The sequence below is a fragment of the Boeremia exigua genome (assembly GCF_020726555.1).
Source record: "Boeremia exigua strain MPI-SDFR-AT-0100 chromosome Unknown C7974scaffold_5, whole genome shotgun sequence".
Taxonomy (NCBI): domain Eukaryota; kingdom Fungi; phylum Ascomycota; class Dothideomycetes; order Pleosporales; family Didymellaceae; genus Boeremia; species Boeremia exigua.
The window spans coordinates 1086915-1110107 of NW_025763522.1; the positions used below are offsets into that span (position 1 = coordinate 1086915).

General features: G+C 54.7%; 10 protein-coding genes across 10 annotated transcripts; 6 read left to right on the top strand and 4 right to left on the bottom strand.

Moving 5' to 3' along the window:
- Positions 1-177: 177 nt before the first annotated feature.
- On the top strand, positions 178-2343 carry C7974DRAFT_392444 (uncharacterized protein). Its single transcript, XM_046141680.1, has one exon. It carries the CDS (start codon positions 639-641, stop codon positions 2073-2075), a length of 1437 nt encoding a protein of 478 aa, XP_045998044.1. The 5' UTR covers positions 178-638; the 3' UTR covers positions 2076-2343.
- Positions 2344-2590: 247 nt separating this feature from the next.
- On the bottom strand, positions 2591-3873 carry C7974DRAFT_452545 (uncharacterized protein). Its single transcript, XM_046145828.1, has 6 exons — positions 3729-3873; positions 3532-3678; positions 3368-3481; positions 3184-3318; positions 2986-3135; positions 2591-2935 (listed from the first exon to the last, which is right to left on the bottom strand). The coding sequence occupies exons 1-6, from the start codon at positions 3744-3746 to the stop codon at positions 2660-2662; spliced, it is 840 nt and encodes a 279-aa protein (XP_045998045.1). The 5' UTR covers positions 3747-3873; the 3' UTR covers positions 2591-2659.
- Positions 3874-4998: 1125 nt separating this feature from the next.
- Positions 4999-5973, top strand: C7974DRAFT_375382 (uncharacterized protein; the record flags this gene model as incomplete). The annotated part of the gene is made up of 3 exons (XM_046140205.1): positions 4999-5257; positions 5307-5669; positions 5726-5973. The coding sequence occupies 3 exons, from the start codon at positions 4999-5001 to the stop codon at positions 5971-5973; spliced, it is 870 nt and encodes a 289-aa protein (XP_045998046.1).
- Positions 5728-6808, bottom strand: C7974DRAFT_452551 (uncharacterized protein; the record flags this gene model as incomplete). The annotated part of the gene is made up of 1 exon (XM_046145829.1): positions 5728-6808. The coding sequence occupies one exon, from the start codon at positions 6806-6808 to the stop codon at positions 6026-6028; it is 783 nt and encodes a 260-aa protein (XP_045998047.1). The 3' UTR covers positions 5728-6025.
- A 144-nt stretch (positions 6809-6952) lies between these two features.
- On the bottom strand, positions 6953-9182 carry C7974DRAFT_357580 (5'-nucleotidase-like protein). The gene is made up of 3 exons (XM_046139623.1): positions 8813-9182; positions 8700-8755; positions 6953-8650 (listed from the first exon to the last, which is right to left on the bottom strand). Exons 1-3 carry the CDS (start codon positions 9084-9086, stop codon positions 7043-7045), a joined length of 1938 nt encoding a protein of 645 aa, XP_045998048.1. The 5' UTR covers positions 9087-9182; the 3' UTR covers positions 6953-7042.
- A 234-nt stretch (positions 9183-9416) lies between these two features.
- C7974DRAFT_392448 (uncharacterized protein) lies at positions 9417-12193 on the bottom strand. Its single transcript, XM_046141681.1, has 2 exons — positions 11636-12193; positions 9417-11585 (listed from the first exon to the last, which is right to left on the bottom strand). The coding sequence occupies exons 1-2, from the start codon at positions 11999-12001 to the stop codon at positions 9882-9884; spliced, it is 2070 nt and encodes a 689-aa protein (XP_045998049.1). The 5' UTR covers positions 12002-12193; the 3' UTR covers positions 9417-9881.
- A 1143-nt stretch (positions 12194-13336) lies between these two features.
- Positions 13337-14293, top strand: C7974DRAFT_309058 (uncharacterized protein; the record flags this gene model as incomplete). The annotated part of the gene is made up of 1 exon (XM_046138203.1): positions 13337-14293. One exon carries the CDS (start codon positions 13337-13339, stop codon positions 14291-14293), a length of 957 nt encoding a protein of 318 aa, XP_045998050.1.
- Positions 14294-15126: 833 nt separating this feature from the next.
- C7974DRAFT_452559 (uncharacterized protein) lies at positions 15127-15984 on the top strand (the record flags this gene model as incomplete). Its single annotated transcript, XM_046145830.1, has 1 exon — positions 15127-15984. The coding sequence occupies one exon, from the start codon at positions 15127-15129 to the stop codon at positions 15982-15984; it is 858 nt and encodes a 285-aa protein (XP_045998051.1).
- A 141-nt stretch (positions 15985-16125) lies between these two features.
- On the top strand, positions 16126-17638 carry C7974DRAFT_168665 (uncharacterized protein). Its single transcript, XM_046136101.1, has one exon. It carries the CDS (start codon positions 16418-16420, stop codon positions 17489-17491), a length of 1074 nt encoding a protein of 357 aa, XP_045998052.1. The 5' UTR covers positions 16126-16417; the 3' UTR covers positions 17492-17638.
- Positions 17639-20941: 3303 nt separating this feature from the next.
- C7974DRAFT_168685 (uncharacterized protein) lies at positions 20942-22718 on the top strand. The gene has a single exon (XM_046136103.1). It carries the CDS (start codon positions 21287-21289, stop codon positions 22301-22303), a length of 1017 nt encoding a protein of 338 aa, XP_045998053.1. The 5' UTR covers positions 20942-21286; the 3' UTR covers positions 22304-22718.
- Positions 22719-23193: the final 475 nt, after the last annotated feature.

Consider the following 23193-nt stretch of genomic DNA (forward strand, 5'->3'; position numbering starts at 1 on the left):
AATAGGAGCGTCAGGATGGTGAGCATTTCGAGCTGTCTTTAACCTGCAGGGGCGCAGAACGGTCTGGGGGTAGCATGGAAGAGGCAGCGCGCATACGGGCCGCCGCTGTGCCGTGATTTTGCAACCTGCACGCATGATCTGCAAGGTGGTTGGGATATTTTGGGAACACGCTGTTTGCGACTCAATTCTGCCTCTTGCGATGTTTTGATTGTGACGAGCAACGGGAAATCAACAACGGAAAATCAACTGCTCGTCAAGTAATGCCACCACCACTTTATCAGCATCACTGCCGAGGCCAGCAGCGTGAACTTTGAAGCAGCGCAAATCGACGCCCATTCGCGCTAGCCAACATTAGCGACCCCGCCTCAGCGCCTGCACACGCGCAGTCACTGGACGCCTTCGTGTCGCTCAAGAACAAGCTCGCCAATCAGCGCCCGCACATCCATGTCTTTCGATATCACACCTCAATCAACCAGGCATCTTGGCCAGCCGCTGCCCAAATATCACCATGTGTGCCTGCTGTTGCGTCTCACCTCTCCCTGGTTCCTCATTGCCGGATCCTCCATTGTCGGATCGGCAGTCTATGGATCGTCGACGGACATATTAATCACATCCTCCTCCTCCGTCCAGTTTGAAAGATGCTGAGCAGGACACTGCCGCCGGCCCTCTTCTCGCTCCTGCTTGCTGCTGTGCGTGCCTCGCCTTCGCCGTACGACTTCAAGGACAACTACAACGACCCCGCCCCGAGTCCAGAGGACGGCCCTCCCGCTTCATTCCACGCCACAAGAGAGAAGGGGCGGCTGCCCTACGAGATTTGTGGCCTCGTCGGTGGATACGTTCTGACAGTGCTGATCTGGGGCATCCTGCTCCTCACCGTCGGGAGAAAGATGAGACGAAAGGCATTGGAACCGCCGCCCGCGCTGGAATTCGGGCAGGAGCTGAAACCAATCCGACCGCCCGTGGAGACGCCGGCGAGTCCGACGTCGATGCGCTCGGCCACCAGCTGGGTGCGGAAGTTCAGGCGGGGCGGCGACTCGCTCTCTGGCAGCACGCCCGTCAGCCCGGTTGTGCAGAGCCCCATGTCGTTTGACCAGAAGGTGCTGGATGCCGACAAAGTGCGTGCGCAGGACGACATGGAGAGGCTGTACGCCGCTGTCATGGACCACGACGCGAAGAAGCACTCGCGCCAGAACAGCCGGGCCACCGTCGACGACACCCTGCCTCCGCCCTCGCTCCGCCACGAGAGGCGCCGCCCATCGACCATCAACACCTCCCAGCGCGGCCCCAGCGACAGCTCCCCCACCTCCCCCATCAAAGCCATCTACCCCCCCGACTACCCCACCAACATGACCACCGCCCTCCCGCACTCGCGCCAAAGCAGCCTCCGCGCCGACCACCCCCCGCCCTCGCCGCGCTCCATCCTCTCCAAACCCAGCCGCCTGTCCAGCGCCAGCCGCGCCGAAAAAGCCACGCGCTTCAACCTCAAGAACCTGCGCATCAGCGGCCCCATCCAGAGCTACGGCGGCGCCGCCCCCGACGACGAAGCCCGCACCCCGCTGTCCCCCCGCTTCTACCCGCATCCCGGCGCACCCCCCTCGCCCCCAACCCAGCCCACCTCCCCGTCGACCCCCTACACCCCGACCTCCCCCGAGGAACTCCACCGCGCACACACCCTGCGCATCCCGCTCCCCGCGTCCCCGCGCGGCCCGACCCCAACCCTCACCATCGCCCCGCCGCCGCCGCCACAGACCCGCTCGCCCCTCATGACGCCAACCTCCCAGCTGCCCTTCCGCAGCTACACATCCTCCGCGCCGCTGTCCCCGGGCATCCAAACAACAGTGCTCGACCGCCGCCCCGACGCGCTCGCGCTGCAGACGCCCCGCACCGGCGTCCCGTTTACCCCGTATAGTCCGTACATGCCATTCACGCCCGTGACGCCCGTGGCGCCGCACCTGGTGACGAAGAAGGAGCGCAAGGGGAGGCGGAAGGAAGGCGGTGGGGCGGGGGGCAGGGGGTTGGGCAGGCTGGATGAGTTGGTGCAGAGTCCGAAGGAGATTTTTGGGGATGCTTATTGAGGTGTGCTGCGTCCTGCGTGGAGAGGGTGGGTGTGTGGAGCGTGCGTTGTGTAGAGTGTGAGGGTGTAAGGGTGTGAGGGTGGAGTGTATATACTGCCTTTCTTCTTTCTTTTCTTTTCTTTTCTTTCCGTTTCCGCACGCGCGGGTAGATATTACGACTTATGACTGAGCGAAGCGGGGGGAGGGGGGATGTGTACGAGCAATCGATGATACCGCGGGCTACGGTCTGCTTTGTTTATAGCTAAGAAATGTTTCTTCTTTTTGGCTGCGGTTCTGTTCCTCTACTGCTTCTCTACTGCCGTTCTGCTCTGCGCCACTGCCTTTCTGCGCCGCGCGGTGGCTGCGCGATATCCAACACACCTGCACAGAAGCGGGGATCAAGGCGGTCCATCATCTACTGGCATTCTACCAGGAGACGAGTCGTCGCTATAACGTTGTCACAAACACCAACAACTGCTGTGATCAAGGTCTGCGCGTGCCCACTCCATGCTCTCACTCCAAGCTCTCACTTCAAGCTCCTTCATGCACCCACACAACACAAAAACCAGCTCAGGTCAAGTCAGGTCAGGTCAAGTCAAGCCAACTCAAATCAACACCAGCGGAAAAGGAACGTATGTAAACATTATTCGTCTAAGCATAGCATCATAACAGCATAAGGATCGTGATTCGCCACCCTGCACACCTCCATCTCCATCTGCTTTTCCATCTGCATTCTCATCTGCATCGCCGTCTTCACTCCTCAGCCTCAACCTCGGGCTCAGCCTCGGGCTCAGCCTCGCGCCTGTCCTTGCCGCCGTACTTGCCGTAGCTGGCGTACTTGCCGTAGTGCTCGTAGCCGCCCTTGGGAGGGGGGTAGGAGCCTGTGTGGTGTTAGGTCTGAGCGATTTTTCGAGGAGAGGGGGTGGCATACCGTAGTTTGCGTAGCCGGGATCGGCTTCGGCCTCGGCCTCTGGCTCTGGCGCGGCCTCACGCCTGTACTTTCCGTCGTATTTGCCGTAGCTGGCGTACTTGCCGTACTTGCCATAGTGCCCGTACCCATCCTTGGGTGGTGGGTAGGAGCCTATTTGGTGTTAGGTCTTATGGTGCTGTGGGGAGGAGCGTGGCATACCATAGTGTGCATAACCGTCGGCCTCGGCTTCAGGCTCGGCCTCGCGCTTGTACTTTCCATCGTACTTGCCATAGCTGGCGTACTTGCCGTACTTGCCGTAGTGTCCATAGCCATCCTTAGGGGGAGGGTAGGAGCCTGTTCAGTCAATATGATAGCCATACAGGCTCATGGACGGTTGGCGTACCGTAGTTTGCATAGCCGTCGGCTTCAGCTTCACGCTTGCCGTACTTGCCATAAGACGCGTACTTTCCGTACTTGCCGTAGTGCCCGTACCCGTCCTTGAGGGGAGGGTAAGAGCCTTATGTGACGTCAGCTCTGTTGGTATGTAGACTTGAGGGATGCACGTACCGTAATTGGCATAACCATCGGGCTGGGCCTCAGCCTCAGCCTCTGGCTCGGCCTCGCGCTTGTATTTCCCATCGTACTTGCCATAGGACGCGTACTTGCCGTACTTTCCATAGTGTCCGTATCCATCCTTTGGAGGAGGGTAAGAACCTGGTATGCTGTCAGCATTGTTTGATGTATGAGTGTGAGCATGGACATACCGTAATGAGCATAGCCATCGGGCTGAGCCTCAGGAGCAGCCTCAGGAGCAGCTTCAGGAGCAGCCTCTGGGGCAGCTTCTGGAGAGGCGGCTGGAGCGGCAGTCACTGCGGCCGCGAGGGCCAGCAGGGCGTACGCGTACTTCATAATGAAAGCGAAGATGTGTTATTGGAAGCGAGTGCCTGAGGTTGCTGCTTGAACCTCGAGAGTTGTGGCGTGATACTTCCAATATCAAGCGGGGTGAGGTTCATATACGATTCCATGGCGGCATAACGAGGTCGCCATCATACCAGCTTAGCCGCGTTCGAGCATTGATAGGCAGTCTCTCCGATTGTCCGAGCGATCTCACATCGATGCAGTCTTGCTCACTGACAAAGTCATTGTCGTGCGGAGCTAATGCTGGGAAATATTGATTACGGGATGATAGCCCTCGTATGGCTTGCGCAGACATCATCCCGCTGATGCTTTGCCTGATGGGGCCGTCTTAACCGTCAGTTCAGCCGTATGCTGCCATGTGTTGCATCGTGAGGTCGTGAGAATCGTACTGGTAGTCTGTAAATAGTCCGAGCTAGCTGTTCTTGATAGACGTATAGTGCAAATCTTGTTCGTATAGGTTTTCCGGGGTCCCCGCAAAGCGATGCTAGATCGAAGTCGTGTGAATGCCCAGTAGTAGTGACCACGGTGAGTGGTCGGAATTCGTCACGTGGCTGGGCGCCAGCTCTGTGTAAGCTGCCACATGCAGAACATGTGCAGGGTAGCGCATACGATCACTCGGTGGCGAATGTCGTGATGGTGACACAGATATCCTGTCATTGCACAACGCGGAGAAAGCATTGGCGTTGGTCATGGTCGTGATGTGAGTGAACACCTGAGGTTGAGCATTCAACGCCGTTTTACTGTGGAATTGTGCCACAACCGTTCAATGTCAGGCGTACTGGCGTCCCAAATATCGCGCATGGATGATGAAAATGACCATACGAACAGAGTCGATCAGAGCGCCACAAGCGTGCGCTAACCTCGCATTCAGCTGCTTTCTGTAAGCTAGCGAGAGCTTTCGTTGTCAGCTTTGGCGGGGTAGCTCTTGGAATACGATCATGGTGTGTGGCTCCAGGGTTACCAGCCCTAGCGATATCCTCGGCGATATCTTGTGTCTCCAAAAATAAATCGAAGCAACGCTGCAGAGTCGTTTCGGTGCTCTTCAATACCCCATGAGTTCTGTCGTCATTTCTTTCTGGTATCATCCTCTTCGTAATCTACAGTCGAAGCTTCAAGATGTTCGGCATCAAGACACAGCAACAAACAGATTCGTATAGTCCGGTCAAGTCAGAAGATAGCGAAGGCTTGCTGGCAAATAGCGAGACCTCGTCACTCGACGGGCACCCTACTCGAAACCCTTCCCGACGACAGTCATGGATAGCGACAAGCATCATGCTTTTCTGCACGGCAGTGCTCTCTGCACTGTTCGGTGCCTGGGCTGGACGAAACGGACTGGACGCTGATGCTTTCAGCATGCGTCATATTTCGGAATACTGTAAGTTCGAGTCAACGAATTCAGCTCGATCCCCACTGACAACATCTAGCTCCCATCATGAAGGACGCAGATATGACCTTCAGCCGTGTCCTTTTCAATGGCTCCTTCCTCAAGCTCAATGCATTCAGACAGGATGCCGGGCCAGAAGTCGACGCAGCTTGGACAAGTCTGGGTGCAGACTTCAGCGCTGTCCGCATTCCAGCTTCCGAAGCTGCGAAATCGAATATCAGAGCCGATCAGGTGAAGATCAAGGAGAAGTACGGTGGTGGATTTCCTGCGAACGTAGAGGGCCTGCATCATCTACACTGCTTGAACCTGCTTCGAAAGTCGCTGTCCTGGAATATCGACTACTACAGGGCGATGAAGATGGGGCCCTTTGCCAATGACGAGCACGTCCTAAAGGCGCACGTCAGTAAGTCATGGTCCGATGTATTCCTTCTTGGCGAAAGCTTACCAGTCTTCTAACAGCACACTGTCTCGATATCATTCGGCAACAATTAATGTGCAACGTTGATATCGGCGTCTTGGGGCAAGTCTGGTATCAGCCACCCAATTCGGAGATCGAACCCTTTGTCGACTTCAATACTGTGCATACGTGTCGCAACTTTGAAGCTGTGCGCGATTGGGCTGAGAAGCGCCAGCTGCCGACCGAGACCGCAGATGACTATCTCGAGGAACCGAAAGAAGGCGACAGAATCTATCTGGAGATTCCGTAGCCTTCGGATCAGGCATGCATCGGCATCCATAGACTGTAGTATAATAGCATAATCAAAAGTAGAAATCAATATACCTCTGAGGCACATCCTCCATCCACCAGTTGCTCTGCAAGTCACCCCACCCCTCCCAGTCGCTCTTATTCAGCATGCTCAGTGCTGTCCCACCCCTGACTGCAAAGTCAAGATCGAGGAGACGTTCGCCATGCACGTATACATCGCCTCTCGCCTTCGCCCTGATCCGCATGTCAAGACGGTACTGTGTGACAATGCGTCGTGCAGCAAGAATAAAGCGCTCCTTCTCTTGGTCAGTGCGCATGTCTTTGTGATCCACGACCATGACAAGATGTTCAATGCTAGGAAAGTCGCGTAAGCAATTCGACAGTGCGCCATCAACAAACGCAACGCGAACAACCTGCGTAATCACAATATTCTTCAGTGACGTCGCATCGCAGCCCGCTGCTTCGAGGAAGTGGGCAAGAAGACCGGCGTCGGGCGAGTCGTCGAAGTGCTTGTTGATGCCGTGCTCAAGGTCGATGAACAACAAATCTGTATCGAGCCGGAAATAGAACTCGTCAGGGGTGGGGTCGAGAGGGGATGGTAGATGAATCAGGGCGTTGGCACGTCGCGCTTGGTACTCTGCCTCTGCACGTGCTTCATGACAGATGTTGACTACCGTGGGGGCGGGGGTTGGTGAATAGCGTGGACAGAAAACGTCCTCTGCGTGACGGTCATCGTGTGGTTTGCTGCGCAGTGTGACAAGCCGAGGCGGTTCGTTCAAGTAGACCAACGTCCAGATTTGCAGGCGAATCTCTTTCGGAAGGTTGAAGATTGACATGGGGTGTTGTGGAAGGAGAGCGGAGAGGTGGGGCGAGGACCACACGAGTGTACCTGCCTGAAGCGGCAAGTTGAAGAAAGTGTGGAAAGTAGGGTGGTTGTATCCGCCCACCTGCATCACGTCACATGCCCGATCAAGCCTCAGCTCGAATAACGCGCGCACGTGATGGTGCGTTTTGATTTGTTTCTTTTCTATAGCTACATTCGGCTCGTTCGACTGGACTTGCACGACTATCTATGCTGCTGCGGGCGTGATGTCGTTGATCCTGCCTTCTAGCCTGGGTGCGATCGCTTTGGTCCAATTGACCTGGATCTCCTCTTGGCCCAGCTCGTCGCAAGGCTTTGCCGAGCCCTGCAACTTCGCAAGCCTTATCCACTTGCGCAACGATCTCCTCAGAAGATCCAGCTCGCGCTGATTGAATGTGATGGGTCTGCTTGCGTCATATTCCGCACCGTCGTCTTCATCTTCATCAGCGTCAGGGTCTTCTGAATCGCTCTCGGACTCTGTGACTCCATCGAGGCTTGGGAATTGCGGCTTCTTTTTGTCCACGGGCGATGTCGGCGATGCCTCGTGGAAGCCGTGGCTGTGATTCTTCTGAAGGTTTGTTTGGATGTTAAGGAATCGTTTGTCCATTGATTCGCCCCAGCGCTTCCACTTGCCGAGCACCTTCAGCGACATGAAGTATTGTCGCAAGATCGTCGAGATAAGCACACCGTTCTCCTCGCTGACTATTTCGACAGCAGTACCTCCTTCTTCCTCGATGAGCAATGACGTGTAGCCGTCTTTGCCACGCCCCATGTAGCCACGGGTAGCAAGCACATAGACGCGCTCGTTATCCGCTGGCTCGCCGGCAATCGTAACATTTGATACTCTCGACATTGGTGACTTGGAGTAGTCGACATCGAACGTTATGTTCGACACTTGCGGGTACCTGCCTTCCAAGGCAGGGTAGTTGCTAACACCGTTCTCCAGAGCTTCGGTAATTTGCTTTCCAGTGACCTTAATGACAACTACCGGATCTTCGAATGGGAAGCAGTTGATAAGATCTCGCAGCTTGAGAACACCTGGAGGATACACTTGATCACCGCGTATTGTGCCGGCGGCCATGATACAGCATTCTGCTGAGTAGTAGTAGCGCATTAGGTCGCACACAAAGTTGCCAATGTTTGACTCCTTTGTTCTCACAGTCGTAAAGCGAGCGTCGAGCGGAGCAGCTGTGTAACCAACAGGCTTGTCCAGTCGCTTCTTGATGTCTCGCGTTTGCTCATCAACCAACTCCAGTGCCGCGGCATCTTCTTTGATGCTGCTTACGACATCGCGTCGTACAATCTTCATGTCCCAGCCTTTGCCATCAGGCTTGCGCCACAGGTCGATGTGTGAGAGCTGCTTGAAGTCTGTGCCTGATCGCAGTACGTGTGTGCCTTTGATGAGACTGTAGGCGTAGTAGTGATCGTGACCACCCAGGATGAGATCGATGTACTCGCTTCCACAATTTTCAGCGAGCTTGAGGTCGTTCGGTTCTCTTTGATGGGCAACGCAAACAATGATCTCGGCGCCCTGCTCCTTCAGTCCTGGAATGAGCTCCTTTGCAGTTGCTGATGCGCTCTTGTAAATGATATCAGGGGGTAGTGCGTTGATGGTGTCGAGCCATTCTCGTTCTGCCAGCCCAATGACACCAACCTTGATGCCGTTTGACGAAGTGAGCATGACAGTCTTCTTTGCATTTCCAAGAGACACATTCTCGCCAAGGGCTGGGTCGAGAACATTGGCAAGGAGCCATGGGAACTTGCATTTTGATGTCAAATATCGGTACTGCTTCACACCAAAGTCAAGGTCGTGGTTCTGTGAGGTAGTCAGTCACCGAAGCGCTTAGACACGTCATGGAACCTACTCCAACGCAAGCAACGTCAGTGCCTAGCGTATTCAGTACTGGCACCATGTGGCTACCTGATATACAGTCAGTTATATGAAGTAATTGTCTAGCCTTTGATGCCCCAAACCCACCTTTTGTGATGCTGCTCTCGATGCTAGGGTTAAAAGCATCTCCAGAGAAGAAGGTCAAAGCTTCTGGCTGCCCATCAAACCGAGCATCATTTTTGTAGTAGTTGATCAAGGTCTGAAAGCGAGGGTAGCCACCGACAGGCTCCTGACTTCCGGCTTCGATGTGGTAAACATCATTGTAGTGCAAGAAGCGGAGATCTGGGGGAGAATTTGGCGCCCCGCCTTGGGGCTCCGCGATCAGCTGCTCCTCGGCAGTGGGAACGTTCTTAGGCGCCATTGAGAAATTTGAAAGAGTGTAGAGATACTGGAGAGATGATCCAACTGGCAAGCCGCTCAAGACACCTGTTCCACGAACTTATGGTGGCGGTGAGTGTGTTGCGCTGTAGCTACACACAGGGTCCAAGCTGTCGGGAGGCTGAGCATTGATCGTGTGACCAATGATCGTTGACGATTACAAAAGGTCGTGCAGGGATGTCGTGTCGAGCGCGATCGTTGTACCCAGACACGTCCGACCATTCACTGATTTGGAGCCATGTATTCAGTCGTAGTTCTGGGGTTTATTAGCTGTAGACAAGACAGGTTAGATCCCGCAAAAGTGTCAAACGGCTGGTCATATATGTTTGGATGCATTATGGACCATTTCGAGTATCTAAATCTTGTATGCTAATTGCCGTAACGATGTTTCGCTGTCGCTATGCATGCGCTCTTTAAAAACGCAAAGCGCGAAAAAACGGTTGCGGACCGTCGCCTAAACAGACGTCGATACACGTAAACGTATACACATGAAAGACGCGTGGAGCTGTCCTACTGCAAGTCCATGCAAGGGGTCAGACCGAACAAACGCCCCAACCGAATACCTCCCCGTGCCTGTTCCAAAAGAGTCGGTTCTAGGCGTCGTAATCATAACGCCGGAAAACCCACAAATCCCAGAAAAAGCAGATTGGGAGCTTCAAAGAGCATTCCATCCAACCCAAATATCCTTAAGCTTAGCCGTGCCCTTTCCCTTCGGGCCTGGCCTAGACTCGCATGCCTGCAAACCCGTCCCAGAACGCCTTGAACTCCTTCCGAATTCCTATTGTCTACTACTACCCGGACGTTTCCCCTTCGCCTTGGATTTGGTGTGCTGCTCTTGACACTCGTCACTGCAGAACCATTTAGTCCTGCCGACAGGCGCTTTTTCGAGTTGCACGCAAGGAAGATGGAACCACTCGCGGGGACAAGCATCGTTGTCGCAGGCGACCATCTGTCCGTACGACACCTCGTTGCAATAGCAGTACCGCGGCTCGTCTTCGCCATCGTCCGTCTCCGCATCTTGATATTCCTGCTCGGGAGCGATGGAGCTTGCTGCAGAAGAAGGAGGATTCGATCTCGCAGTCGGCACTGGTTTGAGTGCGGGCGAATCGGTTGCTGATGTTGCAGATTGCCCGCTCTTCTTGTTACCTCGCTTCGACACTACCCCTGTTGCTGTGCTGTTGTTCTCCGAAGAGCCATTGGAGTTGGAGTTGCCATTCTGCGCGTTGCGAGTACTGCGGCTGCGTGCCATGGGAACCTCAGGGAATGAGCTCACAACGGGCGTCTCGGGCTTGGATACCCGGGCAGCTCTAGCTGCAGATGACATTGCTGCTGGAGTATCGATATCCATGCTCTCCGGTTCTTCTTGTACGTGCTCTTGATCTTCTTGCTTGAGGACAGTAGGAGCTAGAGGAACGGGCCTCTCTGTGGTCTCCTGGGGAATCATGGCGTCTTTGATCGATTCGAGGTCGCGTACAATGCCTGCAGCTTGTTCCAGCTCAGTGATGGCATTGCTGCCAGGGCCTTGCTGAACGGAATGTGAGGTCGATGGACGACGGATGGGTATAGGTTCAGGCACGCTACCGGAGGCAGCAGAGTTCGCAGTGGAATTCTTTCTTGCCCTCGAAGACAGTGGACGATCTGCAATGCCAGCAGTCGCTTTATTGATGGCGAAGTTTGCGGCGAGTGGTGAAGACGCGGGTGGAGGAGAATAAGCGGGCAGCTGGTTCTTGCGAGGGGCAGGTGCGGGAGCAGCGCGTGGCTTCCGTTTGGCAGGAGCAGGGTTCTCAATGCTCGGAGTTACTCGAGGACTGGAGCCGGCTCGTGCACTGTTGCCCGCAGCCTTCAGAGCGCCGCTCATTGATCGTTCCATGGGCGCGGCCGTCGGCGCTGCTGCGGCAAGAGCCTTCTCGGTCTTCTTCCTCTTGCCTTGCTGCCCAGTGGCGGTGCTCGACAGTCCCAGTCCAACGCCACGGTGGTCCGCAGCCGTGTCAGGCGCGTGCGCTTTCCTTTTCTGTGGCTTCTTCGTCGTCGGTCTGTCGTCGAAGTCAGAGTCGACCTGCTGCTGGCGACTACGCTTGGCTTGCACCGCTTCGCGACGAGCCTCGCTCTTTGCAGCAATCGAGTCCACGTCGTGCACATGCTGCGCAGCTGCGGCTAGATTGTTCGCGGCTGCAACTTCGCGCCGCTGGCGCTCGTGGTTTGGAGCGCCCTTCTTCTTCTCCTCTTTGTCTGCGTATGCCCAGTGCGTGAGGCTGCCGTAGCGTGCCTCTTCGCTGATCTCGGTGTCGAGCTGCGAGTACGAGTGCTTCATGCGCGTGATGCCCTTGTCTTTTGTCGCCTTTGCGCCTGATAGCACGACGAGTTTCTCGTCTAGTGTAGGGAGGATGTTGTGGATGAGCATGCGCAAGCGCAGGAACAGTTGACGCTTCCTGATGACGGCCTGCTCGTCGGGCGGGAGGCTGTCGAAGTTGGGAGGGGGCTGCTTGTGGGTGTCAGCTGATGTTCTGCCAACCAGGAGTCCGTGGAGCTTACATTTGCATTTTGGATCGCCACGTCGGCGTTCTGTTCGAGGGCGCGCCGCTGGGCGTTCGTGGTCGTGGGTTGCTGCGCGATCTCGCTGAGCAGCTCCTGCAGCAGGAACTCGGGGTCGTGCAGCTTAGCCTCGACCTCCTTGAACATGGAGAAGTGCCGCACAACCTCCTTTGGAAAGGCATCGACGGCGCCCGTGAAGTGTGTGAGGGCGGGGAAGAAGCCAGGCGCGCTGTTGGAGGCCTCGGGCGTCTGCTCCATCCCGTGCGCAGCGAGACGGCCGGCGAAGCTGCGCGCATAGTAGTTGGTAGGGCGGACAGTGGCGCGGCCCTGCCGTGTAGACGTTCGCGTGCCTGCGGTGGGCGGCATTGTAGCGGTGGGAGCTCAGGGCGAGCGGCACGACCGAGGGTGAGGTGCCGCGGACGCGCTCAGCGCAGAGTAGCGTAGGTGGGCTGAAGTAGCGGGAACGATGTGACGTGGGGGCGCATTTCAAGCAGTGTGACGAGGTTCGCGTGCGCGTGCAGCTGCGTTGCTAACGTCTCGCAGCTGAGAAGCCTGAGGCGCCAGAGCAACACACTGGCCTAGCAGCCGGCCCTGACGAAATCGGGCGCGGCTTCTGCCGGCGATATCGGCGCTTTGCGTTCCGGCCGCCGACCGCCCTTCACACCACCACCGTGTGTCTTCACGCGTCATCGACAAGCAAACAGACTTGCTGCGAGGATCTGGACAATGCTCGCTGATAGTATAGCAGCCCCGACTAGATCCTGATTTTGATCATCATCGTTGGAATTTGCTCATTGACGCCGTACTGCTGTGGTCTGGCCAGGACTGCCAACATCCTCTCACCAGAAAGACGAGTAAAGTCATATTACATCTCCTGAGCCGCCTTGTGCGAGGCAAGAGCTAGAAGGGGCCTTGGAGAAGCTTGATGCGACGTAAAGGGAGATGAGGCCTTTGAGTGCGTTGTTGGCCTTTACTAGGCATTATCTGATCCAATTATCTGAACCATTTTTCAATTCACTTTTGCTTCTATTTCTCTACAGTCACGCTCCGCACCGACTCTCGGTGTCAGAGAACCTCGCCTTGCATAGCTGTAACAGTAATTCACATGCCGTTGCGATTCTCTGTTTGGGTCGAGGGCTTGCACCTATCTCTGCTGTTTGTCAAACCACTGTGCTGTTGTTATTGCCTGTAGTAAGGACCGAAATTCAGTCACAAGCTCTAATGGCGAGCATCCAATTGGACCCAGGAGACGTGGAGCTGTGAACCGGCGCTGTTGGCAAGAAGACAACCATAGCCGCAACGCATTGTAAACTGTGACCATATCGACCAGATACCGCTCTCGAGCCTCCGTCATTTTGGCTGCCGAGCCTGGCTCTACAGTGAATGAAAAGCTGCAAGCGGGGCAAGGTCCCTGTGACGACGGGGTCGATAGGCACCAACGCAAACGCTCGATTGTCACCTTAGAAAGCGACTTCACCTAGACCGCCCCACACCGTCCGTACCGTCGTCTGTTCAGTCGGTATTTAGTCCCTCGCTCAGCTCCCTCGAGATCTCCTTCACAACGCTACACGACCAGATCGCGACTTGCGAGAAGTGAGGCTTCCGCGCACTTTCACTCACACCTTGCGCAAATACCATTGCACGGATACCCATCCCAGCTTGTCACGTCCAGTACAGCTAACTGCCATGGTCTCCCAGACTATGGCCAATCCTACCAGCAACACTACCAACACAGCCATGGCCCAGTCCGCCATTCGTGACGCGATGAGCCTTGCGAATCTTCTTACTGAATCTGCGCCGCCCAAGCCCTCCAGTCCTGAGCTCGCCGCCGATGTGCCAGCTATTGCACCGCCGTCTACGCCAGAGCGCAGCTTTCCTACCAGTCAGCTCGATCCCATCAGCCCTGCCGACACGGTAATGTCCGAGCCCTCCGCCGAGACTGATGATGGCGAACAAGTCATCACAGACGCGATCGACGATGACTCTGTCGAACGCGAGTTCGTGTGCATGAATGATGAATACAGCAAATGTCGCACTGGACAGTACACCCTGGCTCTCTCCCGCAAGGTCATTTCAGACCACTTTGGTCGCAACAAGGCCTGCACGAGGGACCTCACCGACTGGCCTCTCTTCTGTCGAAAGCATTACCAGCGTGCTACCTACAACAAAGAGCTCTGGCAAATTCGCAAGGTGAAGCTGATCCTCCGCCAGTTCGATGTCATCGAAGCCGAGTTTCCAGGTACTACCTACGACATCACCTTGAAGAAGTCGGAGGAGGATCGCCTGAACGAGTACTCGCGCAAGGTCGCCGGCGGCATGAGTTCAGAGGCTGCAGCCGCTGCCGTGGCACCCGTCACTGGTAAGGCTTTCGAGGCCCCCATTGACGTCCTTCGCGAACTTGACCAGTACATCGGCAAGAACAAGGCAGAGCAGAATGCAAAAGATGCCATGGACGTGATCCTTCAGATGCTTCAGGGGCATGAGACCGATCAAGTGCCGTCCATCGAGTTCCTCCCCAAGCTTCCAGGCAAGGTATCAACCCCACGGAAGTTGCCCGCAAAGACTCGTGTTGCGAAGTCGCCTTCCAAGTCTCCGTCCAAGGCTAGCCCTCGCACATCCACTCGTGGCAGCGTCAAGAAGACCAACCAGAAGGCTTAGGTGCTCGACCTCGCTCTCGCCCTTGCTTCGCGTACGACGCCTCCGCTGACATTTGTCGCCATCAACCATACATGTCAACTATGCTTCGAGATCACGATGTTCCTCGGCTACAGCCATTGATACTGCTATCTACACATGTATCACTACGCCTACATACCACCACACTGGTGATGTATCGATACGCTTTCCAGCGTAGAGGACGTTAGTGTCATACCATTTCTTGCCAGGTTCACAGGCTTACTAACATATATAGCGACGATCTATAGAAGCGCTTCTTCTTTCTTTTAATAATATTCACCGTCTCCACGATGATACCTACTCATGACTTGGATGGTTTGGGTACTCAATCGCTTCGTGGTGTTAGCTGGCCAAAGGGTGCGAACTCATTGCTCGATCAACCTACACATATGTGTCTCTTTTCATAGTTTAATCAAATGTCCGTTGGATAATCGACCGCTTTGCTGTAGTGACATTGTCATGAAGCTACATGGTGCACGCATACTTGTCCGCACTTTTAACTAGCTTTGAGAGGTGCTCGCTTGTGAAGAAGTGCAATAGCTTTGTAGAACTCGCTCATCCCAACCCCCTCCTTGTAAACGCCACCGATGTACAAAGTGGCCACCAGAGCCAGTCGTCCGCGCTATCTGTTCAACCGTTTTGCTGAAGGTGAGAGACGCTGGAGCGACAAGTGCGCGAGAGCGACATTGCGTTCCGACTTCAACCATGCCAGATCATACACCTTGCAACAAACAGTCCTGTCCCTCAGTATAGTCCACACTCTACACTAAGACAGTCTCACGTCTTCTCAGTACAAGACTAGACTTCCACGCAACATGGCGATCTTGAACGCCACAGAGCTCGAGGTATGGCGAGGTCCCTTCAGCTGGGACGGGCTCTTCTTGCGCGTGCACATCAAAACAGTGAAGACAGACTACGACGCCGAAGATCCCCTTACATGGCCGCTCATCAAAGACGTCGTTCAGACCGAAGCCAACTACGACTATCGACAGACCAAGTCCGTTCCCCGCTTCCTCGCATACGAACAGTCGCTGATGGAGAATCTCGTCACTCAACGACCTTTCGCGGGCAAGGTCAGCTGCCGACCGAATATTCCTGGTCACCAGATTAAGGCCATGTTTGCAGATTATCCGTACAACTTCGACAAATACGGAGCGTTAAGGGAGTATCCTCACATCCCGGTGGAGGAGCTGCATGAATGGGTCAAGCTCATGAGAGGTCTGACGCCAGATGCGAAGTACTATCCTGCTCGTCCGCCTCAATCAACACTAAGCTCGAGCTATCAGGTCGACGCTCAGACAGACAGTGCAGTGGCCCACGAGCTCTTCAACAAAGACCACGCAAGCAACACCACCACACAACCTCCTCCCTTCACCAGACCACAACCCGATCTCTCAACCACACACAACCAGCTCCACCCCACCACCCCAGCCACTCTCCAAGCTCGCACCTCCTCCCACACCAAGCCTCTTCACGCAGTAACGCAAAAAGTCCGCGCCCTAGAGCTCCTCCTCAACGACCAGCACCTCGAAGCCGAGGAGCGCGCAAACGCCGCAGAGAACAGGATCGGACTACTCGAGCAGCTGGTCGAAGGAAAGAAAAAGGGTCTTGAGACGGCAGAGGAGGAACTTGGCAAGATAGAGGAGGCTATTTTGCGGGTTTGGGGGAGTTGAGGGGGCTAAGGGGGGCTGGGGTGCGGAAGAGGGAGGGTGAGGGGGCTGGAGAGGGGGCGCAGGTGAAGAAGGTTAAGGTGGAGGAGTAGCTGTGTGAAGGATTTGGGGGCGTTCTTGGTCATGTACTTCTTTTCGTTTTTACGTTCGAAGGTAACCTATCAAAGGCATCTGCTCATACATTGAACTTGCGGTGTACTCGATGTCACAGCAAGCCTGTGATCCAAAGCTGCTGTTTCACTGGTGAGAGGAGACCGCGTTCCGTACCGCTTCTTGCTTTGCCATAGTAAAGGCAGTGGTCATTTCAAGTGAGAGAGCATTCTAGTGTATTGAATCTGTATCTTACCCCACCACATGCAGTCCTCGCATCTGTTCAAGCTCTCCTCACTCACCAACCACCAGCTTATATTCCAGACGTCTACAGCAATCTGTGAACATGGCGGACGACAATCGGGCTACCGTTCGGCCTCACATGCTTCCGTTGTATGAAGGCAAATTCTCCTGGAGCCAGGCTACCTTGAATGCCAACATCAAAGCAAAGAAACCAGACCACGATCCGTACAATCCCGCGACATGGCCACGCATGACGATGAGCCAGCTCACGATCTCTCTGGGGATGGAGTATAGTGGAATCGTCGCTCTACCGATAGGTCTGGCTTACGATCAGCAAGTTTACGACAAGTATCAATTCTTTCATAAAACCAGGGGCAGCATTCGTATTACGCAAATAAGCACTGGAACACAGGTTCGTATTAACCCCGCGTTCTACTACTTTCCGTTCCTGTACGGACGCTTTGGTACGCCTTATCAAAAACCGGGCCTGTTGGCGATCAATCGAGAGCACTGGATGGAGAAAGTTACTGGAGTGGCACCTACAAAAGAGGGGAAACCTATGGTAGAGAAATCGTCGTTGGAGAAGCCTTCGATGGGGAACCCTTTGGCGAAGAAGCCTTCAGTAGAGAAACCGGAATCCTCAGCTGCGGCGCTCGAGGAGGTACTCAGAATGATGAACGAATCACCAAGTCTCAATAGTGCTCAAGTAGCAGCTCTTGAGAACGACATCGCTGCGCTCAAGACACAGCTTGCCGATCGACATAAACTAATATTGAGCATGAAGCTGCAACACCATACAGCGCTAGCAAGTTTGGCAGACGAGCTCGAAGTCGCCAGCAGCTCTAAGGCTGCTCTCAGTCACGATCTCGCAGCCCTCAAAACCAAACTCTCTAGTTCAGAAACTCTCTGGAAGCAATCTTCGACGGCTGCGGATAGACGGGCAGCCGCGGCGGAGAAGAGAGTCGGTTTTCTGGAACAGGCTGCCAAACAGAATGATCAGCAGTTGGCCGAGAAATCCAAGCAGCTCGAAGCTGCTCAAAAGGAAGCAGTCAATGCAGATGAGAGAGTCATGAAGATCTGGGCTGAGATGAAGAGGACCAAAGCTACGGAGAACGGCAAGAGGAAGGGCAGTGAGAATCCATCTACTGCCCAGGCTAAAAAGTTGAAGCTCGTCTAATTTGAGCACTGGAAGTGATGAGGGTTTCCGGAGAGTGCTGGTGACACGAAAAATTGCAGCATTGAAATGGCGTTTCAAGGACGGTCGTCGGAAAACTGCTGGAAATGAGAACTTGCTTGATAGTGAAAGCAAACACAAATCAAATCAAACTAAAGATCCACACAGTATAGTCCGAATGATTTCGGAGAGCTTGCTAATCCACTCCGGAGAGTCCGTCGTGGCTTCTAAAGTGCATACTTGCGAATGCAACGCAGCAAGGCCGCGACTTCTCATTTCCGGATAGCACTGTCCGTTTCAGGAAAAACATTGGCCATAGTATTGTACAGATACGGAAATCTGACTAGGCGCGCCACCTGCTGTCGATCTCAGATCTCTACCCGGAGAGTAGGGGTTGGCTGCGAAGTCCGATGGCCGCAAGACCGGTCGCACGATGCACCACAATGGCTGTATTGATTTCTTGCGAACATGCGTGACGTACGCATGTATAACGATTCGTGTATGCCGAGAAAGTTCGTGGCTTGGAGGAGAGAGGCTGATCGGGCTGTGTAATGACCGACTTGTTTGTTTGTGGTGCTGACGGCCGAAGCGCAAGGCTAGCTGGATTGGAGAGGCATACTCGATATGCGCAGTGCTGGTTGATACGTCAACTAATCTCAAGCGAGGTATTGCGTAGCTGTATGTTTCTACACAATATGTCATTTCCGTCAGAAGGGAGGGTGTCCGTCGCACAGCCGATTAAGCACGGGCTGCATCACAGATTACAGCATGAAAAGATACACTGTGCTCCATGGTCAGGGAAGCTGCAGGCTGCCATTGCCACAACCACGGTTATGCTCGTGTCCATGTTGCGATTGAATGCGAATGCGAATGGTTCATCGTCAAGGGTGCGGTCAAATGGCCAGGCCACATGATCGAGCAAATCGATGCGCTGGACCGCAGCTAGCAGCATGAAAGTACCACAGCACAAAGAATCACGCAGTCCTTTGTCACCGCTGGTCCCGCCAACATTGCCGGACTGCATCGCTGCGCCTTGAAAGATTCGTGGTGTTGCGCCGAATGTCGGCGAAACCTGCCATCATGTGAGAAAGACGGTGTACACTAACATGTCGTCTGCCTTTGTTGTCTTCGGAATCACTGTTGGGACCGAACAATCGATAGTATGTGCTAGGATCTGGTCGAACCCATGGGCGACGTCTTCATCCTACACCGACCGTATTTGCGCTAAGCTATCAGCTGCTGGCTTGGGGGAGAAATAGGTCGATGATCTAGATCGTCATCGTTGGTAGGAAAGTCCGTGGCTGAAGTGAACCCAATATGTTGGACTTGGTATGTGAAATGGAAATTGCGAAGTTGGGGGCCGTGGGCTTCGGGGCCTTGGGGATGGGCGCTTGACAATGATGTCAACGTGGACGATGCTGAAACGGGACGCGCTGGTGTTCGGACCTCGACTTTGGCGACCAGAACCACGCAAGGTTCAGCAGCAGTGAAATTTCCGCGATGGTAAGTTGAAGATGGAATTCGTCGAATACATGTCGTGTAGCTGAGGCTGCAGTATCTAAAGAAAGATCTAACGCTGCCAAATTTGGTGGTGACACGGACATGGGTGGGCGCGTACGCTGGCGGCTACCATTCAAGAGCCTCACAAGCGCTTAGGTAACCCATGCGGAATGCTCAATCGGTATTCTCGGAAATTAAGCATGTTCGTGAACCATAGTTTGGTCTCAGCGCATGTCGAAACTGCCTCAATGCAGATACTGTTGGACGAGAGCGAGCATACAATCCGTCCTACCTAGGTACTGGCGGCAGCGGACATGGGCCATGACTTGCAAAAGCAAGATGGTTTTTGTGTCCAAGCCGAGGATGCATGAGGTTGCAGTGTCTTAGTCGGTGGCAAAGATTCTAGAAGAGGCATCCTAGAACCTTCGGCAGTATTGGCTCCGTTGCATGAGGCGGTGCAGCGCTTCCTGGAGCATCTCGTTGCGAGGCTTGAATGCTCATTGGTTGCAGAGCACATCCTCCAACTGCTGCAGATGTTGGATGTTGGGCCTTTTGACATCTCAGCGTGGCGTGTAGCATGTAGCATGATGTGTGGTTCATGCGTAATCGTGAGGCCCGGTCATTCTGTCAAGAGCCAACGGGTTGAAACATCGGTGATGTTTGCACAGCACACTGGCCAATCCGGCGCAACTCACGACCCTTGCGCATGACTGTAGATCCGGATCAGGTGGAGTCTAATTGGCAGCTTGTGCAGCATATGGCCGAACACCCTTTGGGAGTGATATCAGGCCAGTCTTCATGCAAGGCCATTGACAGACTGGAAATTTGACAGCCGATGGAGATGGAGTCAAACGGCGGGCAAGAACTCTGTTCGCATGCCCTCAGGTGGTGTGCAGAATGTGACAGCCAACGCACAAGAGTCCACCTGCCGGGGCCGAACAATAGCCTGCCAAGAGCCGAACCAACGCATCGCCACAGCCATTCATTCTGGAGCCAGCGCTCCCAATGCTACGCCAGTGTCTACACGCACTGCAACACGCGTTCACGATGGCAAAATATGCTTTCGGCACCCTAAAGCGTCGTGCAGGGTGCGGTCTTCAAGTCGCATCTGCTACCTCTTCGGTAAGGAGGCTGGGGAAGCTGCACAGAATGTAAATCTCCGCCAGCATTCGTCATGCCATGCTGGCGAAGTCCGCCACGATTGCCTGCCTGGACGGTCTGGTGGCTAGAGATAGCTTGTGCCGATATATGGGAGCAGGTGTGCAGCTACAGCGTGGTCGCTTTTCATTCATCGAGCGTTGCAGTGTTCTCCACTGCACCACTTCACCGCCTCGTCTTCTTTTGCAACGTGACCAGGCCTCGAGCACCAGACCATCGTTAAAGCCGGCTAGATTTCGCATCGCACGACTACAAATCGGCACTGCAGCCCCAGAAGACGGTTCGCTTGTCGTTGACGACTGCCACGCTGTCTGCTATCCACTCGATTCTCCCACTTGGTACAGGCCAGTACCACCACAGCCAGCGGCATCTTCAAACATCAACTCGCTCGACCTCGAAACACGTAGCGGGACGCACCTCCATTGGCTGACAGGCGCTGCTGCTGATTAGGGCACACGAGCCCCCCGCATACGACTGGCTGCCAGTTGAAACGCACTATTTTCATCCTGCAGTTCGACTTCCCACAACTCCCGCAGGCTTCCTAAATCGGGCCAACAACCGCTGGCTCCAGTCTCGCGAGGCGCGCTACGTTCCAATCCCTGCCCGTTCAGACCGCCGATTGGGTCCCACTTCGTGCCGCCCGCGCCCCACCAACGACAGTCGGATTCACGCTGTGTTGGCATAAGTATCACCGACTCCTGATACTCTTCTTGGTCAGTGCAAGTTCTTCACTTTTCTCTCATCCCTTCTTTACACCTGTAACACCCCAGCGGTGCAGGTTGCATTCTTCAGTCCGCGACTGCCCAATCCACTTCACCCTTTCCAGCCTTATCATCATCGCTTGGCAGTGCCAGCAACACTCTCCCTTCCAGACTTCCTTGCAGTATCACCTAGATACTTCCATTACGTTTTCCGCCGGTCGGAATCGTCATTCACCTTAATACCACTGTCGCCTTGTGTTTCAACCTCGTCGAACTTCCTCGCACCCAAGCCACAGCCACAGCCCCAGACTGCGCTTACCGAATTCCAACAGACCGGAATTAATCTGTGTTGAGCATCTACTATTGGACCACCATCGACTTGCACTTTCAGTCATAGTCGACCCTCATCCACCTTTCAAAAAACACATCACAAGCAATCATGCCTTACTCAGCAAACCTCACAAGGGAGAACAGCGCCGCGCTGGACTACTTCATCCAGCAGCCTGTCTCCCAGGACATGATCTCATACCTCGCACAGAAAGCTACACAGGTCATCCGATGTGAAGCTTCCCTTGACAAGAGCCTGCCCCCCACACCGCCGGCCTCCCCCCCACACCAGGTCCGGGAACCCTTCCTGCCATCCGTCGAGGAGTTTATTACATCCCTCGTCGAGCGTTCCCACGTCCAGGTCCCTACCCTGATGACCAGCCTGGTCTACCTCTCCCGTCTCCGGGCTCGTCTTCCTCCTGTCGCCAAGGGCATGAAGTGCACCACCCACCGCATCTTCCTTGCCGCTCTTATCCTCGCCGCCAAGAACCTCAACGACTCTTCCCCCAAGAACAAGCACTGGGCCCGCTACAGCGCTGTTCGTGGCTACGACAACTTCGGCTTCTCCATCACTGAGGTCAACCTTATGGAGAAGCAGCTCCTCTTCCTTCTCGACTGGGACCTTCGCATCAACCCCGAGGACCTTTACTACCACCTCGAGCCCTTCCTCGCCCCCATCCGTGTTTGGCAATCCCGTCAAGCTGAGAAGGCCAGGCTCATTGAGCAGGAGAAGGAGTACGCCCGCCAGCAGCAATACCAGCTCACCACTGAGAACCTCTCCTCGTACGAGTACGCTTCATATGCCCCCCGCCAGCAGAAGTACGCCTACCACCCCTCGTCTCGCTCGGCTTCCCGCACTCCTTCTCTGTCGCCTCCCACCCGCAGCACCTCCGTCTCAACCACATCTTCGCCATCTAGCTTCCTCGATGAGCCATCCGAGGCCATCATGCACAGCTACGACCAGGGCGCAACCATTGTACATATCAATGCACCTGTCACCCAGACCAGGCTGCAGCACTCGCTTCCCATCTATGAAGACAACAAGCCGACAAAGAAGGCTAAGACTTCTGGTGGCTTCTTCAACAGGATGTTTGCCGGCGCCTACACAAGTCGCCAAGCGGCCTACTAAAATAGCATTCGCTTTCCCATATCATTCGCCTAGACCCTCGAGTTCTTTCCATCATATCTCAGTAAGAGATGTAAAAGATTTACCTGGATATGATATGCCGAAAGATTGCCGGTCAACCATTCAACATATCATCGCATGATACATGGCGTTCCATTTGAGCATTTGCATAGCACGCATAGCATTGCACGGCGTTCGGAGGAAATCAATGTTCAATATTTTATATAGGCCGGCGCGCCTCAATATCCCATTAGCAGTTAGCCACACATCTTCACACACACCGTTTTCACGGACAGTACGAGTAATGAAATCTCAATCAATACTTCAATCACGGCCCATTTTCTTCTTAGTGCACCGCCGCAACGTTCGCTTCCTTCCGAGCGCACGAGCAATATCGACGGAAGTGTCGTGACAGCTCCTTCTAATCTCCGCCATGGATCCTGATCGCAAACTAGTGATGGGCACATACCCTCCGGCCGTCACACGCACGGTAAGGCTGGAGCAATGAGACCGAAATGTGACATTTTCCGGTTCATTCAATAGCGAGGACACGTTCGCGAGGAGTTTTTCCACTCGGGTTCGTATCGCGCGTGCAAGTGGTGTGGGTGCACAATGAGGGGCGGGAGGCTGTACATGAATGCAGTAGTCAGACGCACTGTAAGGCGTCCGGCCATTCAGCCTTTGCGACAGCCTTTGCTTCTACAGCCGAATTATCGTACAGCACTGCACACCAGCATTTCTCCAGAAATTACCGAGCAGTCTATCGATCCGCCTCGTTAAAGAGCTCCACCGGCAATGGGCGCAGCAAGTCCTGCGCACCGAAAGCTAAGCCATGTTCTCGACACCGGTGCAGACAGTGCTTGGACCCATTCAATGCACTAGGTTCGTGAACG

Coding starts and splice junctions, on each gene's coding strand:
- C7974DRAFT_392444 (XM_046141680.1), top strand. CDS start 639: ATGCTGAGCAGGACACTGCCGCCGGCCCTCTTCTCGCTCCTGCTTGCT.
- C7974DRAFT_452545 (XM_046145828.1), bottom strand. Junction 3,482..3,531: donor CGATGGTTATGCCAATTACG/GTACGTGCATCC, acceptor ACGTCACATAAG/GCTCTTACCCTCCCCTCAAG. Junction 3,136..3,183: donor CGACGGTTATGCACACTATG/GTATGCCACGCT, acceptor AACACCAAATAG/GCTCCTACCCACCACCCAAG.
- C7974DRAFT_357580 (XM_046139623.1), bottom strand. CDS start 9,086: ATGGCGCCTAAGAACGTTCCCACTGCCGAGGAGCAGCTGATCGCGGAG. Junction 8,756..8,812: donor CGAGAGCAGCATCACAAAAG/GTGGGTTTGGGG, acceptor ACTGTATATCAG/GTAGCCACATGGTGCCAGTA. Junction 8,651..8,699: donor CTGACGTTGCTTGCGTTGGA/GTAGGTTCCATG, acceptor ACTACCTCACAG/AACCACGACCTTGACTTTGG.
- C7974DRAFT_392448 (XM_046141681.1), bottom strand. CDS start 12,001: ATGCCGCCCACCGCAGGCACGCGAACGTCTACACGGCAGGGCCGCGCC. Junction 11,586..11,635: donor TGGCGATCCAAAATGCAAAT/GTAAGCTCCACG, acceptor GACACCCACAAG/CAGCCCCCTCCCAACTTCGA.
- C7974DRAFT_168665 (XM_046136101.1), top strand. CDS start 16,418: ATGGCGGACGACAATCGGGCTACCGTTCGGCCTCACATGCTTCCGTTG.
- C7974DRAFT_168685 (XM_046136103.1), top strand. CDS start 21,287: ATGCCTTACTCAGCAAACCTCACAAGGGAGAACAGCGCCGCGCTGGAC.